This window comes from Barbus barbus (assembly GCF_936440315.1).
Source record: "Barbus barbus genome assembly, chromosome: 10".
NCBI lineage: Eukaryota > Metazoa > Chordata > Actinopteri > Cypriniformes > Cyprinidae > Barbus > Barbus barbus.
The window spans coordinates 2,023,768-2,042,670 of record NC_136738.1 but is presented as its reverse complement, the minus strand read 5'-3'; the positions used below and the strand labels follow the sequence as shown (position 1 = coordinate 2,042,670).

The following is an 18,903-nucleotide window of genomic DNA, read 5'->3' as shown; positions in this document are numbered from 1 at the left end:
CGTCATTAAAAACATGCTCACACCCATACGCCTGTGTAGAAAGCGTCTTTGCGTGACTTGGTACCATTTCCTGTTTTTTTGTCCCCTTGTATTCCTGCTATAATAACTCAGTGATAAAGATCTCATGAGAAGCAACACAATAGAGGCCGAGTGTGGAGACAGCGGTTAGCAGCCGCCTAATGGGGGCAGTCTATTACACAAATATGCACGGTAAACACAAGAGACAGTCAATGTTGCACAAGTGCAGAGCTTTCAAAATGTACTCTTAAGAATTCCTCTTTTCCACAAATGAACCAAAATCAAAGGCTTGGGGGGGGGGGGGGGGGGGGGGGTAAGCATACAAAGAATAAAGAGACCCCAACCCACATTATCCCATAAATCTCATCTAGCATGTAGAACGGACCCTGGCCTTTGTGACAGACTTGGTAGAAACACACAAGCAATCTTTTCATGAGCAAAGACAATGGCCACTAACTCCAGCGGTCATAAAGCAGTGCCACGTCTTAATGGCCCTTATTCCTCCTCCTCCTTTCCCCATAATGCATTAACACAGTGGTCAGGACCACAACAGCTGCCAATTGCCATATCCTGCACAACAACCATTCTTTCATGTCTTTCTGATGGAGCCAACACACTGTTCAGAATCAGGCAGAAGTGTCTCTGACTGATGAATTATAGTGTTGCTGAAACAATAGACGGGAGTTTGGCGTTCTTAGGAATAGCAGAGTCTAATTTGCGGGTATTAACTTTCTCTCCATCTGTAATCCAGTAATAGCAGCTCAGGGTTATTGCTGGGTTTATGAGTTGAACTGAAACTCCAGAGGCAAAGAGCTTCCACACTTTTCATCACTTTTGCAAAATGAATTGGTAGGCCAGCTTTAGTGGGTGTACTGTGTAAAGTCATTTCTCACAGTCTGTATGTTTCTTTATTCTGAGCATAATTAAAAACATACTTCTTTGATGGGATTGGGTGGCTTAAATTTGACTTAAGTGTCCAAATACTTATTGGGGTTACTTTACTTTATCCAAACTCAGCTATAAATCAGGAAAGACATCCATTGTTTTCAAACTTTGCACTTAAGGCACGTTTATAGACATGGACAATTACAGAGAGTTACAACCTTGCAGATTCAGCCCATAATGTGAACTTTACTGGGGGGTTTTTCACAATGTTGAAATTCAAATAGACATATTAGTGTTTTGTAATAATCTTTAGAGGCATTGCTTGTTGACATTATGGTTTTGGAGGCTAACTAAAGGAAACTATATCTAGATTAATATGTGTCTCTGCCCTGCTTTCCAAAGGCAATTGATTCTCGGGACTCTGTGGCCATGGCATTGTATTCCCAGTGTTTTTCTTGGATCATCGCCAGAATTAACCATAAAATCAAAGGAAAGGATAACTTCAAGTCCATTGGCATTTTGGATATCTTTGGCTTTGAAAACTTCGAGGTGAGAGTTTGTTGAGTACAAAGAGATGAAATGTTCCAGCCAGACTGTCTGTTGATGGCATGTTGTCATGTTTTTATGATTTTTTTCCCCCTCCAGGTGAACCGGTTCGAGCAGTTCAACATTAACTATGCCAACGAGAAGCTCCAGGAGTACTTCAACAAGCACATCTTCTCCCTGGAGCAGCTTCAATATAACAGGTGAGTACTGTCAGTGACCCTGGTTAGCACCAAAGCCCTGCTCCTGGAAGAGATCTGTCAACAACAAGAGCTTTATTTATCTGATTTTGACCTAATTTAGCACTCAAAATAACTTGGATAGTCCTACAACCAAACCATATACACAAAAGTAGACTGGTCTTATGTTAAATTCATCCCTTCACAACCAGTAATTAGTCAACCTGATGTTCTAAAGCCATATTCAGCTACCTTATTTTTTTACATCACAACAGAAGACATTATCAAAAAAAAATAAAAATGCTTGCACTTGTCCGTTTAATAAATGTATACGAGTGCGCGGCAGTTCACGGCAGCACGCCTAGGAAAAGCATATAAGAGTAATTTTGAAACATCAAGACAAATCAAATTATGACTTGAAACAAAATACTTTCTGTTCTGAGGTTAATATCTTCATTCACAAATTACAATTAGCTTCAAGCTACACATGACAATTAATGAGATTAATACAACACTTCTGCTTGAATGTCACTGTGTTTGTAATAACTTCTGACTGCGATCCAATGTGGATTTTAGTCAAATGATGAGGCAGAAATATGTTGTTAGTAACATTCTAGAAGAACTTTATGGAAGATACAAAGTTACAATTTCTGTGGGCGTGAAGAAACAATAATGTAACTAGAAGTGTAACTGATTACTGTTGCCAGAAAGTGATGAGTAACAATATTACTTCTGAAAGGAGTAATTCTTTGAGTAACAAGCACAACATATATATATATCTCCCTGTGTACGTTATGTCCTCATAATTACATCATCATCAGGAGATGAAATCGCTGCATGAAACCCAAAGCGTACGATACAGGCCCGTCTGTAGACACATAGCTTCACACTATCAGGTGTCGCAGAGAGCTCAGGTCACAGCGGGGTGAAATAGCATAGAAGGGTGGAGGTGCGACGTGATCATGATATACAGGATATGGAGTGTCCTGTGATCTCTTTTAGGGCTGAGTGATGGAGAGATAGCAGATGAACTGAGGGCGGGTTTCTCGGCCGGTTCTTGCTGTAGTGGCTATGGAGGCACTCTGCCAGATGTGTGAATAGGTCTCCTCTTTCCCACACAGTTGTGTTCTTGTGTTGAAATGTGACGGCTGAGGGGGGTCAGCAGTGCCCGGTCACAGCTCATTTCATCACATGAACCCTGAGGATAATACCACCTTTGTGTACTTGTAGTGTTTTGATGTTGCTCAAGAGGTTCTCTTGTGTCTCCGCACAGGGAGGGGATACACTGGGAAGCCATCGACTGGATGGACAACGCAGAGTGTTTGGATCTGATCGAAAAGGTGTCCTTTTAACCTTTGACCTTTAATCAGCTCTCACTGTGACCACTCAGTGCTCATTAGAAACCATTCCACTTTTGATAACTATTAGCACATGAGGAATTTCATCATTTCAAACTAACATCTCCATTCATTGCACACTGAATTCGAAATTTTTGCACGTTAAAAAATAAATACGACCTCATGTTGGGTCAAACATGTTTACACACTGCCTCTGAAACTTTCGTCCCTAAAAAAAAAAACCAGATCAGGTTCGATTTTCTGTGTTTTTTCGCATCAGTAGCATGCATTTTGATAGGAAAGGATGAGAAATACGAAAATGTGCAATGGCCTTTAGTCTTAAAAAAACCCTGAAAATTAATAGGGTCCATGCCTAGTTTAGCCGTGATGCTCACACAGGTGATGCTGCCGTCTTTGCATCATATCCTGCCCTCTACAGCATTTACACTACTTACTACTTTTAATTTTTAGTGTTTATTTATTGTGTTAATGCAAATATAATTATTATCATTGCAAAATGTTTATTTCAAATAAATGCTGTTCTTTTGAACTTTCTGTTCATAGAAGAATCCTAAATAAAATCGTAGTTTCGACCAAAATATTAAGCAGCACAACTGTTTCCAACATTGATAATAATAGGAAATGATTTCTTAAATAAGAAATTAGAATGATTTCTGAAAGATTATAAATGACATTGAAGACTGGAGTAATGACTGCTAAAAATTCAGATTTACCATTACAGAACTAAATTATAATATAAATTACTATTTAAAATATATTGAAATAGGAACATTTATTTTAAATTGTAGTACCCCCCCCCCCCCCATCCCTTTTATTTAAAAAAAATTACAAATCTTGCTAGACCCAAACCGTAGTGTAAATCTCTAAGAGGTCTGGAAAGTGTTGCATTATAATTTGCATAAATATCCCCTAAACGTTCGAAAAAAGTGAATTTGCATGAACATATATAGTGTAGAAACATCTGCTGAATGTTCAACACTGAACTTTGTAGAGATTGCAAATTATTGCATATTATGTTGCTGCAGCAATTGCATGTTCCAGCTGAAATATAAAAGATGTATGACCCATGTGTTATCAGGTCTTCCATATAAGTGGCTAAAAAGGGCAATATGATTGAAAAAAAGTTGTCACTGAGAATAATCAACAACTTGAAATTAACCATTTTCTTACACAAATGGCTACATGACATACCAGTAAATATTAGTGTAATTTGAGAGACAGTATTTGACACTAGTAATGAATGATGGACCACTGTTAAAGCGACTATAATTAACATCTCTGATCGATTACAAACTAGACCCCTGTGGTTAATGTGGAGAGCCATAGAGAACATGTGCTTAGATCAGTGTGCTCTTTCCTCAGAAACTGGGCATGTTGGCTCTTATCAATGAAGAGAGCAGATTCCCTAAAGGCACGGACTACACCCTGCTGGAGAAACTCCACAGCCGGCATGCCGTAAGTCCTTCTTTTCAAAACACTCACAGACATACAGTACGCATTTCTTCCCCCCCTCCCATCTCATTTCAGATCACAGAGAGTTAATTCTTCTTTAAACGCACCGATAAAGACCAGCGCTGAGCCAATAGGCAACACCCAGTCACACCCCCACAGCCTCTCACACGCACATGCACAATACAGTAACGTGAGCAGGCTTTCCTCAGGCCGCAGGAACAAAGAGTGTGTCCTCGGAGAACCCACATACAGTATGCCCTGACTGAAGTACCTCTGTGTGTGCTCACTGCAAATATAATCAAAAATGAAGGAAAAATAATGTGTTATGTGTTTCTATCTCTGCAGAAAAACCCTTACTACGTGAAACCAAGAGTGGCAGATCACCAGTTTGGTATTAAACATTATGCAGGAGAGGTAATTACATCAACAAGCAGTGTAATTTTAGCATGTTTGTATTATATTTTAACATTTTTTTATATTTTGAATAAGCTTTTATTTTTTATTTTCAGTTTTAATATTAATTTTATTTAAACTATGTGAAAAAGACTTTTATTTCACTTTTGATTTTAGTAAGTTAGTGGCGTTTAATTTTAGTACTTCAGCTAATGTTCAGCAATATTTCAAATTTTATTTATTTAAAATTTTTATTTCAGAAGCAATTTTTTATAATTTTACTATTAGTAAACATTAACCAAACAGTCAACAAGTGTGTGACAAATGTGAGAGAAACAAACACAGTTTTTTAAGATACAGCCTAGAATTTATAGTGTCTCGCCAGGTACGTAGAACAAATTCTGCATAGCAAAAGCGTTTTACAGTATGGGTTTGTGGTGCATTATTTGTGAGGTTGGAAAGATTTTATAAGGTCTGCCAAAATTTATAGAACAGTTTAAATGCGTTTAATTGACATCTGAGTTGGCAGACTCCAAACACACACGCACACACACACACACACACACACACACACGCGCGCGCACACACACACACACATGCATGCACATGTGGAAGACTGACACTATTCTGTGTTTTACAGTAACATTGCAGTAGATGAATGGCTGAAATAATATAACTCATTAATACAAAATATGATGCACAAAATTGCTGGATATAAATTAACACTCATTTTATGCAATATTTACTGACTATAAAAATATTTAAATAATGTCATACGAGCAAGATTGCTGTAGTTCTGAATATCCGATTCAGCTGTAGGCACAAGGCCTCAGGTAATGCTAATATATTAAGTACTCAAACTAAATGTTGTATAACATAAAATGTGCATTATTCATAGACAAGGTTGTTAGTACATTTTGGAAACATCAGCAGGTGGAATGACCATTTCTGCTGAAACCTATAATCTCAAATATTGTCCGATATCCCTGTCTGTCACTATTGCATAGGTGTTATTACTAGTAGAAAGTGGGCCCTGGACTTCCCGAGTCTTCTCCTTCTCTCATCATCTGCAGTATCAGTTTCAGGCTTTAAGAGAGGAATTAGTCTTTTCAGGAGAGTGAGAGAACGCAGTCAGAGCAGTATTGTGAAAAAAGCACAGAGGGAGAAAGAGAGATGGAAAGTGAAGAGCTGGTTTGCCCTTTCACCATGGGCACCACACGAAGCCTCCACAGTTTAATGTGCTGGAAACCACACGCCTAACATGCACTCTCATGAGAAGCATTCGGCATGCTGTCCAGCTCCTTCTCTAGTTGCCATTTCTCTTTTCCTGACAGTTTTTATTCACACTTTTACTTGCATTTTACTTTTTACTTTATCTCTCTTCTCCAACAAAAGTCATTTTAATCAGTCATGCTTTCCAGTAAAACATCTAAAATTGCATATATGGGTATTAAGACTTCTATCTGAAGGAGTTTTGCTCTCAAACTACTTCTAAGGATTTTTATATATTGTTACTGGAAAACATCTGATTTTGCCAGATATCTTCACCACAGTCTTGTGTGCAAAATGTCTGATGTGATACATGCTTCCCACAATATCTATCCAGTCTTTCGAATGCTTTCAGATGGAGAATATCTTTAGCATCTGCTCTCTAGGCCAACACAAATGAAAGATCGGACTATAAGCTTTGGATGAATTCTTGGTTTAAATGAGAGATTGTAATTATCGAGATGGTGTTATAAATACCACCAGCATGTGTTGTGGATGCTGCATACTTTACAGATCTGGAGTTTATTTCATAGTGTTAAGATCAGTGGAGGAATCTGTCGCCACGGAGGTCATGACTGAGTAATACTCAACAGGTGACTGCATTAAACTGCGCCAGCTCGATCAACCTCTCTCTTCAGTCTCTCATTATTAGGCTGAAACGTTAGGACAGACACATGGGAAATATATAATTAAATATTTTCCATCCATAAAATAAATATATGCATTATCATTAGGTCATTGTGCATGTATTTAGTAACTGTATTTGTCTCTGTGTGTGTCAGGTACTGTATGATGTGTGTGGCATTCTAGAGAAGAACAGAGACACATTCAGAGATGATATTCTCAATATGCTGAAGGACAGCAGGTAACAAATCATTCTCTTTGTTTCTGTTATTCTAAGCAATGCTGTGGATCCTATCATCCTTAGCTTGTCATGAGATCAATGATGTATGTACTTTAAAAGATGCTACAAAAACTATTGACAAGAAATATTTAGAAATATTTTAACGTGTGTTGTGATATTATACTGCATAAAAAATCATTCATTAATGAATATTTTATAAATTAATTTTAATTAAGAGAATATATGGAATATAAATCTTTCACCGCCAGCGTTTTTGAAAAAAGATGCCAACCACTGTCTGCATTTTTGATAATTTTCACTAAAATTTCATGGCCCCCAGAATATTTTGCTGTATGAATATCTCAACATGCAATACATCAAAATAAAGAAGAGAGCCTCTACTTTTAAACCAAAAATCCACTTTATTCTTGCTTCAAGCTTTCTTTTTTATCAACACTTGATTATAGACAGGTTTCATAAAAAAGGCAACATTTTGAGCAAAAAGCTGAGAAAAATGCAGCATCCCCAAAGCTTGCACAGTCCTGGATTAACATTGCACTCGGTAACATTTATATGCTGTTTATTGTTGATGTTCGCATTATGTTTCATATGCATATGCACATATACGAGATCGCTCGTTTCTGCATCTTCCTCGTTTGTGTTTTTGATTGGCACATTCTAGACTCATTCAGGAGATATAGATAATATATGTGACCCTGGACCACAAAACCAGTCATAAATCGCTGGGTCAAAATTATTGATTTTTCTTTTATGCCAAAAATAATTTTGATATTAAGTAAAGATCATGTTCCATGAAGATATTTTGTATCTTTCCTACCATAAATATATTAAAACTTAATTTTTGATGAGTAATATGCGTTGCTAAGTACTTCATTTGGACAACTTTAAATGCAATTTCATTTAGATTTTTTTTGGACCCTCAGATTCCAGATTTTCAAATAGTTGTATCTCAAAACCACACATCAATGGGAAGCTTATTTATTCAGCTTCCAGATGATGTATGAATCTCAATTTAAAAAAATGGACTCTTGTGACTGGTTTTGTGGTCCAGGGTCACATATACAGATAGATAATAGCGTACCCAAGCATATAACAGTAGAAACACAGAAAATTCAGTTTTTGGCGGGGAAAGAGTTAAAAATTAATTTGACACACTGAAGGACCAGTAATGAAGGCAAAAAGCTGTTAAAAAAAACTTGCTGGGCCTAATTTGAACTTAAACATCCAGCCATCCTGAAGCAGTTGTTGCTGATCTCCATTTCGTCTGATATGAATGATGTTTGCGAGCGATATTGTCTCTATTGTGTGTCTCTCAGGCTTGACTTCATCTATGACCTGTTTGAGCGAGTTGGTAGCAGGAATGGAGACGAGACTCTGAAGATGGGCACTGCCCGCCGCAAACCCACCGTCAGCTCTCAGTTCAGGGTGAGACAGATGATCTAAATGTGCCATCTGATGTTTTTATACAACTATATTTTGAAATAATCAGAACAAAAAGACTGAGACAACTGCTCTGTCCCAAAACCTAGCCTAAGGCATTATAGATGCTAAAATACCTTGTTTTCACTTCGAAGGCAGCATCACATGATTAATATAAACAGTAACTCCCAGAATGCACTGCTCATTGAAAAAATAAATTCAAGATGAATTTATGAAGCAAGACATATTTCATTTAGTACTGTAAGAAATCTGCAAAACAGTTCAGTGTAATTTGAAATAGATGATTTACATCAGCATCTGTATGTTTTATGTATTTTTATCTGAGTATTGTGCCATTAGCTTAGCAACATGCTAACATCAAACTCTATAGAGTGCAACAGTCTGGTTGACCCTGACTGTTGACCCATAACCTTTAAAGACAGAACTACTTGTAGCAGTAAGTTTCGAAACAGAGCTAAAATGTGTGTTTTCATGTTTGGCCGTAATATTTTGGGTGGGCATTCCAGATTAGTGCAAACCTAGCAGAATTTTTTGTATATTTTTCTGCACTTGTGTGACTCTGTGTGTACCTTGCGTGTGTGTGTGTGTGTGTTTTGTCCTCTTGTCTATGTCCCTGTATATCTGCCCGTTTGCGGGGGTTAAGGGGCTTTGCATGTGATAACTGCCGTGCAGGGGATTTGGCAGCTGCCCTTGTACTGTGGCTCTTAAAGCCAGGGGATTACCCACAAACCGGGCACAAGGGTTTGACAGGGTCCGTGCATGTTCCCCTGTTCCCCTGTCATTAAAGCCGGTCTGGAGCCTCTCAGTCTGAGACTGTGGGACAGAGTGCCAGGTTGAAGGGTCCTTGATTTGACTGGGTAAATACTAGCCCTGTCACTGCCTGTGTTTGCCCTCCTCAACAGGAGATGTGGGACGGACAAGCAAATAGCAGCTGTGGTTGCTGAATGGCAGTTTTGGTGCTGTTACTTTCCTGTGCAGGGGTGTAATTTAGTGTTATTGTGACTGTGTGTTTCAGGACTCTCTTCATGCACTGATGGCCACTTTAAGTGCCTCCAACCCTTTCTTTGTGCGCTGCATCAAACCTAACATGGAGAAGGTAGGGTTGACACTTTTTGTACTGTCCATATCACACTTGAGTCAATCAGAAATAAAATCATTCTTCTAAAAACGTCATTTTCAAATGAATAGCTCAACCCAGAATGAAAGCCCATCATTTTTAATTCAACCACAGGTTGTTTCAAACATGTTTCATTTCTTTCTTCTGTCAAAAATGAAAGAAGATATTTCGAATGAATGTTCATGCTGCTCTTTTCCATATAATAAAACAATCAAAGAGCAACTTAAAGGAACAGCTCACCCAAAAATTAAAATTTCCTCACTTTCCTCATTTACTCACCCTCAGGCCATCCAAGATGTATATGAGTTTATTTCTCCATTGGAACAGATTTGGAGAAATTTAGCATCATCAATGGATGCTCTGCAGTGAATGGGTGCCGTCATAATGAGAGTCCAAGCAGCTGATAAAAACATCACAATAATCCACAAGTGAAGTCAAAAACAGCTTGTTCATAATAAACAAACTGACCAACAGAAAGCTGCTTCGCTTGAAAGTGACTTTTATATGAGCTGTGTTCTTGACAATAGACCAATAGTGACTGCAACTTTACAATGGCTTTATTGGTGGAACAGACCCACATTTGAGTAATTCACCAATGCTTGCAATGACGCAATGTTTGGCATCAGTAACATCAAGCAGCACTGGTTCTTGCTTGTCTCTTAACCAAATATTAATGCACCAAATTTGAATTTGCAGAAATGCAAATGAGATTTGAGAGCTATGTGAGAGATTGCCAGTGATGATGACTATTTTTAGGCCACTATATGCTTTCACTGTATGGAAAATAACATCTTGAACATAATTTGCAATTTCTTCTTTTTTTTGTTAAATGAATTTAAAAAATCCAAATGGGTTTGGTATTTGGGTGAATAAAGGGGAATTTAGATGTTTAAGTGAACTTTTTCTAAAATGACTGTTTTAAAAATGACTCGTTTCAATGATTCAGAGTTGACTCTTTCTTCTGAGAGACAATAACTTTATACACGGTCTACTTTCAGATTTAAAACTTTGCAGGATGTTTTCATTCTCTTAGAGCTGTGCTACACACTGCATGAAAGGTCATTTTCTAAAACTTTAAGACATCATTAGTAGCAGTGCAGTAGCCTCTGCTTATGATAAAATAAAATTCACAGGACACTTCTAGCATCATCACATTGTGAGAAGCTGTATAGCCAGCAGCCTGTCATGCACTCTGTACATAGAGTCTCTTTGTGCTGACCTGCTCAGATTGGAGCGGCCCATCCCCACCGCCAGCACATTCCTGCAGCCCAAACCCAACTGTGCTGGGGTCAGAGGTCAAGGCTGTCCACTTCAGCGGCACTGAGAGGAGTAGCACACTCCTGACCTGCAGCAGAGGAATGTAGAGATAACAGCCAGAAAATCACATAGAGCTACCCTTCATTATATGATACAATCGAGCTGTAATAACGCTCATTTGAGCTACCATATTACAGGAATTATTATGATTGCATTGATTTATAGAGGACTCTCGTTTCAGTGGGCAGAGGATCAGGTTGGCGCTTCTGATGGGGTTGTTGTATTGTGATTACTGTCCTCAGGGAGGGGAATCACGGCTGTGGCCTTGTCTGGCTTCCTCTGTTATTCCACACCTTTTCTTCTATCATTTATGCCACACAACACATCCCACCTCACTTTGGGGACCCTTTAAAGACAATTGTGACACTGCATACTTCATGCCTGACCCAGGTTTACTTCCCAAACTACACAGGCAGACCAGAAATACACCTCACATTAGCTTGACATGATAATTTCAGTTCAGATTGTGCTGATTGAAATGAAGGACATGCTGTTAAGACGCACCAGATGTCCAGGCCACCAACGAGTCCCGCTCTTTAACATAGCGATCAAACGGCCTGATGAGACAGGACAGTGTGGGAGCAGCTGAACACCAGGCACTGACGTTACTGATCCAGCTACTAAACATGATGCAACACCACACACAATAGACTTAATCAATCCCAGTTGAAAAGTCCCATGGCTGACGTTGATGTTTGACACCTTTTTCTGCCCACAGACATCTTTTGTTCTTTATGTGACAGATCAAAACAAGTGTCTGTTATGTCACGCATAGGTTATGGTTAAAGTCAGAATGAAACCAAAATAGATCCTATAAAAAGTCCATGGTCTTTGTTCTCCCAAAGATAAAATGTTTGCCTTTGTAATATTTCATCAACAACTATGAAACATTACCAAGCTCTCTTATTTTCCACATCCTTCCCTTTGTCATAAACTGCAAATAATTTTATATCAGTATTTTTGCCTTTTTTTAAAATATCAAACTGTCAAAAATATCTATTCGACTAAATTAAGATAAGTTATTAAGATTTATATTCAGAGAATGTATTTTGGTTTATGTATCATATCCCACTGGTGATATCCCAATGATATTGAGACACTACTACATAGTGACCAACAATATGGATAACAGTATACAATTGTTGGTAAAACTTTACTTAAAGACTTTATGTATAATGCATTATAAAAGTAGCTTTAATTCATTAATTATGTCTTGTAATGCACCCTAATGCATTGTACAGTTTCATGAATAATTGTAACCACAGTTAATACATTATAACACTTAGCAATTCATTGTTACACTATGTATTTTAAATTCGGTTATAATTATTTACAACAAGATATAATGTATTACAACGCACATTATGAATAATTATAATACTTTATACCCTTTAATAACCCTTTATTCTGCATTATACAAAAAGGCATTAAGTGTTACCCAATTTTCTTTTAAGCATAAACCTCACAAAATTCATCATCATCATCATCATCAAAAAATTGCTAATGAGGAAAGAGCAATGAATAGACCCAATAGAAAAACTTGCATAAGATTACAGAAATCTGATGTGTTATTATGAACACTGTTTCATGTTAGCTTGTAGTAGTGTAATAGGACCACTGTTGAATATTGAGTTTTGGTCCATTCAGTTTCATGTAATATTAGGCTTAGCCGGTTGATACCAGTGCTGATAGTCATATCCTTCTATCTTCCAGAACGCAAATAAATTTGATGCAGATGTGGTTCTGAATCAGCTACGTTACTCTGGAATGCTGGAGACAGTGAAGATCCGTAGAGCAGGCTTTCCTGTACGGAGAACCTTCCAAGACTTCCTCAGCAGGTGAGATACATCGCCAAGAAACCATCACAAAACCACTGACAGTCCATCAAAATACAGTTAGAAGCACAAAATCTGTTCCAGATGCACATATTTGATCTCTGACGGTTTTTGGAAAGGTAATGTAAAGTTAGTGTTCTTGAAATCATAATGAACAACACCAGGGACGTTTTTCTGAATCTATCAGTACATTGTTCTCTTACAGTAAATTGAGTGAGGTGGAATATATGTATGTGTGTTCAAGCTGTGCCCACTTCCTGTGCAGATACACAATGATCCTGAGGGACAGAAACCACACAGCGGATGAGAGGAAGAAATGTGCAGATGTGCTTGCGAAGTATGACGACACAAAGAAAGAGTGGCAGCTGGGAAAGACTAAGGTGCGGTTGCGTGACCAACACATGTTCACACACACAGTTTAAAGTTCCAGTATAAATAATCTGGGCTACACCTCATTGCAAGAGCGCAAAGACTTCAAATAAAAACTCTTTTTCTCTCAGATTGAACTACTTGACCTTTATGTAGTCTGTGGGTTCATCCCTGACCTGACATTCATACATTACGTTGTTCAAGCAGTCGCTTGAATTTATATCTGAAATGCAAAATGGAAGAAAAAGATACAAATGGGCTCTTAGGGGTTTTTCACATTTTTTTACCATAGGTTTATGTAATCCAGGTTTTTTTTTTTAGATATTCACACAGTACAGAACACATTTGAGTGATACAGTGTTCAATTATCATGGCATTTTACAGCAAGAAGAGTCTGTGAACCCTTTGAAAATTTCCAGATTTCTGCATTGCTTACTCATAATATGTGGTCTGATCTTAATTAAAGTCACAGTTATAGACAACCCAGCCCTAGCGAGAGTGGCAACAGTCCAGATTTTTCTACATTTGTGAAATCCTACCATGGATGGATGAACGTCCAAGTCTTCAGCAATGTTTTCGTTGCGTTTTCCAGCTTTGTGCATCTGTTATGCTTTGTTATGGTCCTGTGAAAGCTTTTGTGATTGAGGTATGGTTCACACTAACCAGTTATTCTTGAGAAGAAGAATATTTTCAGGAGAAGCCAGGTTTTGTGTGCCTTTATTTTAAGAGCAGGGCACCTGTGCAACCCACATTTGCAATCTCACTTCCTTAATTGACTCCAATTAGTCATTCGCTTATTTTTTCCACACTAGTGTTACTAGTTTTTGTCTGTAATTGTGACTTTGCTGAAGAACAGAACACATTTAATAAGTAATTCATGCAGAAGTCCAGATATTTTCAAAGGGTTCACAAACCTATTCTTGCCACTATGGTGCTCTGAGGGACTTCATGTAGTGAACACACAGATGATACCTCGATATTAGCACCATGGAAGTGACAAAAAAATTATGGTACCATTTTCATGGTAATGTTTTGCAACACTTTTAGGGCCAGTTTGACTAAACAGGGCAAAATGGCGCGAGAGCGCAATTCCAAAACAGTGCCGATGGGAGGGGAAATTTCTACGGGTCATTTACTAACAACACGCAAATTAAAGAACAACAAAGGCCAAAAAATGAAGGGTTTTGATAGACCTGGTATTGCGTGACTCCTAGTTGAGGGTTCCAAGTCGTCTTTTATTTCCTGAAGCAAATTAAAAATAACATGGCTTGGCAAACGATATGTTCGGATAATTCTGGCGTTCAAAATAAATTAATAGGTGTGGAAAAATCCTCTCCCTTCTACCACACGCTCTCTGTTCTCTGCGGTGCCTCTTTCTAGCAACAATAATTGCAAGGGGTCATGCGGTGCCTCTTTTACACAAGTTGATATGATTCTTTAGGGTCTTAATGAAAAGTCTATAACATACTTTGGTTAAAATTTCTCAATAGTAGTGTAAAAAACACCCTTTACCCTGTCAAAATCAGCTCTGTTTTCATCAAGCCATTATATTTCATGTCCCTTTAAATGCTAATGAGCTCTGCTGACCCCGCCCCTCTCTTCCGTGGGGTGACGACCAGTACTGTTTATTTTAACCACGAAACTGGCTAACTAGTACATTATTAGGAAAGGCGATTTGCAAAGATTCAAAATAAACCTTATAATCACTTCTTCTGTAGATGAAGCTGGATCACGAATGATTCGCCCGAACATAAACGCATTTAGGCAGATCGGGATCGGTGCATTCCCTTCAAAACGAATGTAACGTTAATCCTCTGAATCTTCAGCGGCTCAGATGTCGGGAGTAAATGACAACTGCTATGTTCATTATTACATCCAACAACAGAACACCTCAATCGCTTAATCTGAGACTTCTTGTCTTCCCCTGCACCGGAGTCGACACAATGGTGGTCGGACTGTTTACAGTTCACTCAGGGCGGGGCTAAGGTAAGACGGTCTTGTCAATCAACTATCGTGGGAGGGGCCTGTACAGAACTACATCATTCTGACAGGAGTCTCAGAACAGCCTGCTTTGAGAGAGGGGATTTTAAAATAGGGATTTAAAAAAAAAAACACTGATGGATGTGTACACACACTTCCAACACACATTTATGTTCAAACAACTTGTAAAGTGAATTTTGCATCCCCTTTAAGACATGCTTTTTGGGGCGTTAAATAATGGCGCAAATGCCAGCAATTTGACGAGTGTAAAACACATTACGTGATTCATTTGAATAATCTCCTCCCATAACTTTTGCGTCTGAAAGGGAAACTCCTACAAATGAATATTCAGTACGGTCAGGCACAAAAATAACTGTGTCCACGCCTTTCTTCACTAGAATTCTTCTTCTTTAGTAAAACCTGACAGTACAATTTTAATGCCAAAAGACGGTTTGTGCTGGCACAAGCTGTTAGTAACACTGGCCCTTGGGCTTTCATAGGGGATTTTTTTCAGTTTTGTGGTGTTTTTTCTGTCTCTCCTCTTTTCATTCTTTCCTTTTTCTTCCTCATACTTCCTCTGCTCTCAACCCCCTCAAAAAAAACCCTCTCCACATCTCGGTAAGGAGTTTTTACCCTCACTTTACTGAAATGACTCATCCTGATCTAGCCAGACTGAAACAAGAGTGCACCACTTTAAGGGCGTTTGGCAACAGGAGCACAGCAGCTCTGAAAAGAATACTTTCTGTTCTCTGTTCAACAGTGTCTATTCATTCTTATCTTGTAATCAGTCAATTATTCACTCTCCTTGGTCAGTCTTTGCCACACATTAAACACGGCAGTTCAGTCAGGCTGTTTTTACAGTAAGCGGAGCTCTGAGGTTTCTGAGGAACAGGAAGGCACTGTAAGCACTGCGTGCTTAGATTCAGACCGCTTTTCTTTAAATTAATTGAATCCAGCGTGCTCTCTGTTATTTTCTTAAGGGTCTTGTGGTTTCTGGTTTTCCTGAGAGCTCCTTTGGGTATCTCTTTATCAGGGGTCGCATTGTTAGCTTGATGACTTCTGTACACAGTCACTACGTAAGGAGCATTATGGTCGTCAGGATCACTATATGCAAAGTGCAGGACATGGAATAAATTAGTATTGCGTATTGAATTTCTAAAAGATCGTGTGACTCTGAAAACTGGAGTAATGATGATGCACGGAAATCAATTACATTTGAGAGATAGTTAAAAGACAACAGTTTTGTAATAATATTTCACAATAGAACTGTTTTTACTGTATTTTTAGTCAAATAAATGCGGCTTTGGTGAGCCTTTTTTTTTTTTTTACAATTAAATACATTTTACTGACCCCAAACATTTGAATGGTTGTGTATATTCAGATGAAGAGTATTTCTCATTGCATGGCACATGCCATCTGAGTTTTCAAGGCATAACAATGTCTATGATAATCCAATGACCTGCATACACAGTAGTGTAATTGTAATTAATTATATTTAATAGTCATACATCACACAAATGTACACAAATGCACCATAAAATTAAATATCACCGAAATAGTTATTCCTTTAAAAACTATTTCAGACGTTATGTGCCATGAAATGCACAATTTATCTGAATTCATCATGTGAATTCAAATAGACGATTGAATGTAATGCGATATTTCTCCTTTTCCTAGAATGTAGCTTTCTGTCTCCCACACATGCATAAAACAGTGAAACAAATGAATTCAGATACACACACTGGACACGCAGTCTCTCTCCCTGCTGAATAGAGTCATGCTTTACAAATTGTTTAGCTGTAAAATAGCCTCATTGTTCTGAGTGGTGGGGTCAGAGCTGGATGGCTCCAATTTGTTCTCAGCACGTCAGAGCTCCAATGTACTCAAGGTCAGCTACTCTAACCTACAGCTTTCACTGCTCCACCAGGCTCCACGATCATACTTGTTAAAAAGCCTGTTGCCCTTAATGGACCCACAGAAAGCTGGTGTCTTCGTGACAGAATCTGGGCTAATGGACCGTGCATAGATTTTATTCCAAAATGCATGTCTATCACAGTTCACCCAACATAGTCCCTCACTAAAACATTACATGCATTTGTTCCCCACAGTTACCAGTTGATTATGTTTGTCCATTTCTGAAAAGGGCTCCCGGCATATGTTGTGTTTTGGATGCTGTATTTCTGGTGTCCACACAGGATATCTTACCTAGTTTAATGTCAACATTAATCACCGCTCCTGACTCATTTTGCTTTCATAGAAACAAACTATTCAGCGAGAAAAAATGTAGGTCATGAGCTGGTTTGTATCTATTGGGAATTAACTTGATATTGAAAAGTATATGTTTACAAAATATAGCCTAATCTATGGGAGTTTGCCTAAATATCTATTTGGCGATTGGTTAACATCAATGGAGATGCAGAGCAAGCGATTACATTTTGAACAAAGAATATGGAAACATTCCCTCTTAGGAATAATGTGTGCCAATGAATTGCTTGCAAAAACCACCGAGTCAGGATTCGGGACCAATGTCGCTACAGGGCCACATGAAGCGTTATTAGAAGTAGACATCAGGCAGTGCTGTATGGAGGTTGTTTGATCAGTGTTTACACATATGTTCCACACATGTTTCATGTTTTTATATAAATACAGTCTCTTGTGTAAAACGGTTTTAATGTCTAGGTTGGGAGTCAAAGCTCCAGACAGTGTCGGTCATTGCTGTACGTGTACAGCGGTCCGTTATAGCTGTTATCATGGCTTTAGGTCTGTTTTGTTTTATGATTTCATTCAGGAGTGTGTGATTGTGATCAGCAGAGAGTGTGTGTTCGCTACAGGTCCTCTTTTGAGCGGTGGCGCTGGCTTTTGTTCGTGGTGTTTTTGTGAGTGTCAGATTTGAGGTGGAGGTGAGGGGAGGGGCGTCAGATCGAGAAAGGGGTCTGAGATTGTGTTTCCTTGCTCGAAACAAAACAAGCTGTGTGTAATTATATCCATGCTGATTGTGTGTTGAGGAAGTGTGATCCCTAGATCGGGGCTCAGGGTTTGTTGCGTGGGATGGGGGAAGGATGTGGATGAGGAAACTTCCTCCTGTGTGTGTGTGTCTGCAGCTGTGCGACGTTGATTACAGGAACATCTGGGTCATCAGTTCCAGGAAATCTCACAATGAGCTTAAAAGATCTGTGGGAGGCCAGACGTGACACTGTGTGCATGAGTTGATATTAATTGAAAGGACCTGATTGTGGTATTACCAGCATATACAGACTGTACTGAATGTACATTATATAATACATAATGTATATTGGATGCTGCATTTGCTGGTGTTTCCATCAGTCCTCTTTACTAGCTTAACCAGTATAAACCAGCTTAAGCATGAAGACCATGCTAGTTGACCAGCAACATCTCACCTCAAGTTTTAGTGGTTTTGATGATGTCATGGAAATTCATGTTTGCATAATCACAGTTTACACAAACATATTAAGGAGCACAAATGTTTTTTGAGCAGCAAATGAGCGTATTAGAATTATTATTAATATTAATGTATTTTTGACCAAATGAATGCAGCCCTAATAGACTTATTTAAAACAAACAAACACAAAATCATACCAACCCCAAACTTTTGAACATCGTTGTATGTATAAAGTCAAGTTCACACCTCAAGGTTAGACACTTTACTATCCCGTGTCACAGGAAAGAAGTCATCACATTCAAAATTGGTGGTGAACACTGACTGTAGGGACGAAAACATCAAAGTAGGCACACCACAGCTGCAGAGATATAGAAGTATTTAATTATGTTCTCACCACAGGTGACATTTCGAGCTTAAATGCTCTTCATCAGACGTCCCTATTCTTGTGTGGTGGAGCACCCACATTGAGCTTTGTTGGCCTAA

The 18,903-nt window shown here is 38.5% G+C and overlaps 1 protein-coding gene across 1 annotated transcript in view; it reads left to right on the top strand.

Moving 5' to 3' along the window:
* myo10l3 (myosin X, like 3) overlaps window positions 1-18,903 on the top strand; it is a 75,080-nt gene that overhangs the window by 32,914 nt on the left and 23,263 nt on the right. The window contains exons 11-20 of the mRNA XM_079427859.1: window positions 1,306-1,452; window positions 1,549-1,649; window positions 2,899-2,965; window positions 4,346-4,438; window positions 4,781-4,849; window positions 6,880-6,962; window positions 8,279-8,387; window positions 9,418-9,498; window positions 12,550-12,674; window positions 12,937-13,051. Coding sequence (XP_079283985.1) covers window positions 1,306-1,452; window positions 1,549-1,649; window positions 2,899-2,965; window positions 4,346-4,438; window positions 4,781-4,849; window positions 6,880-6,962; window positions 8,279-8,387; window positions 9,418-9,498; window positions 12,550-12,674; window positions 12,937-13,051 — 990 coding nt within the window. The remainder of the gene's footprint in view (window positions 1-1,305; window positions 1,453-1,548; window positions 1,650-2,898; window positions 2,966-4,345; window positions 4,439-4,780; window positions 4,850-6,879; window positions 6,963-8,278; window positions 8,388-9,417; window positions 9,499-12,549; window positions 12,675-12,936; window positions 13,052-18,903) is intronic.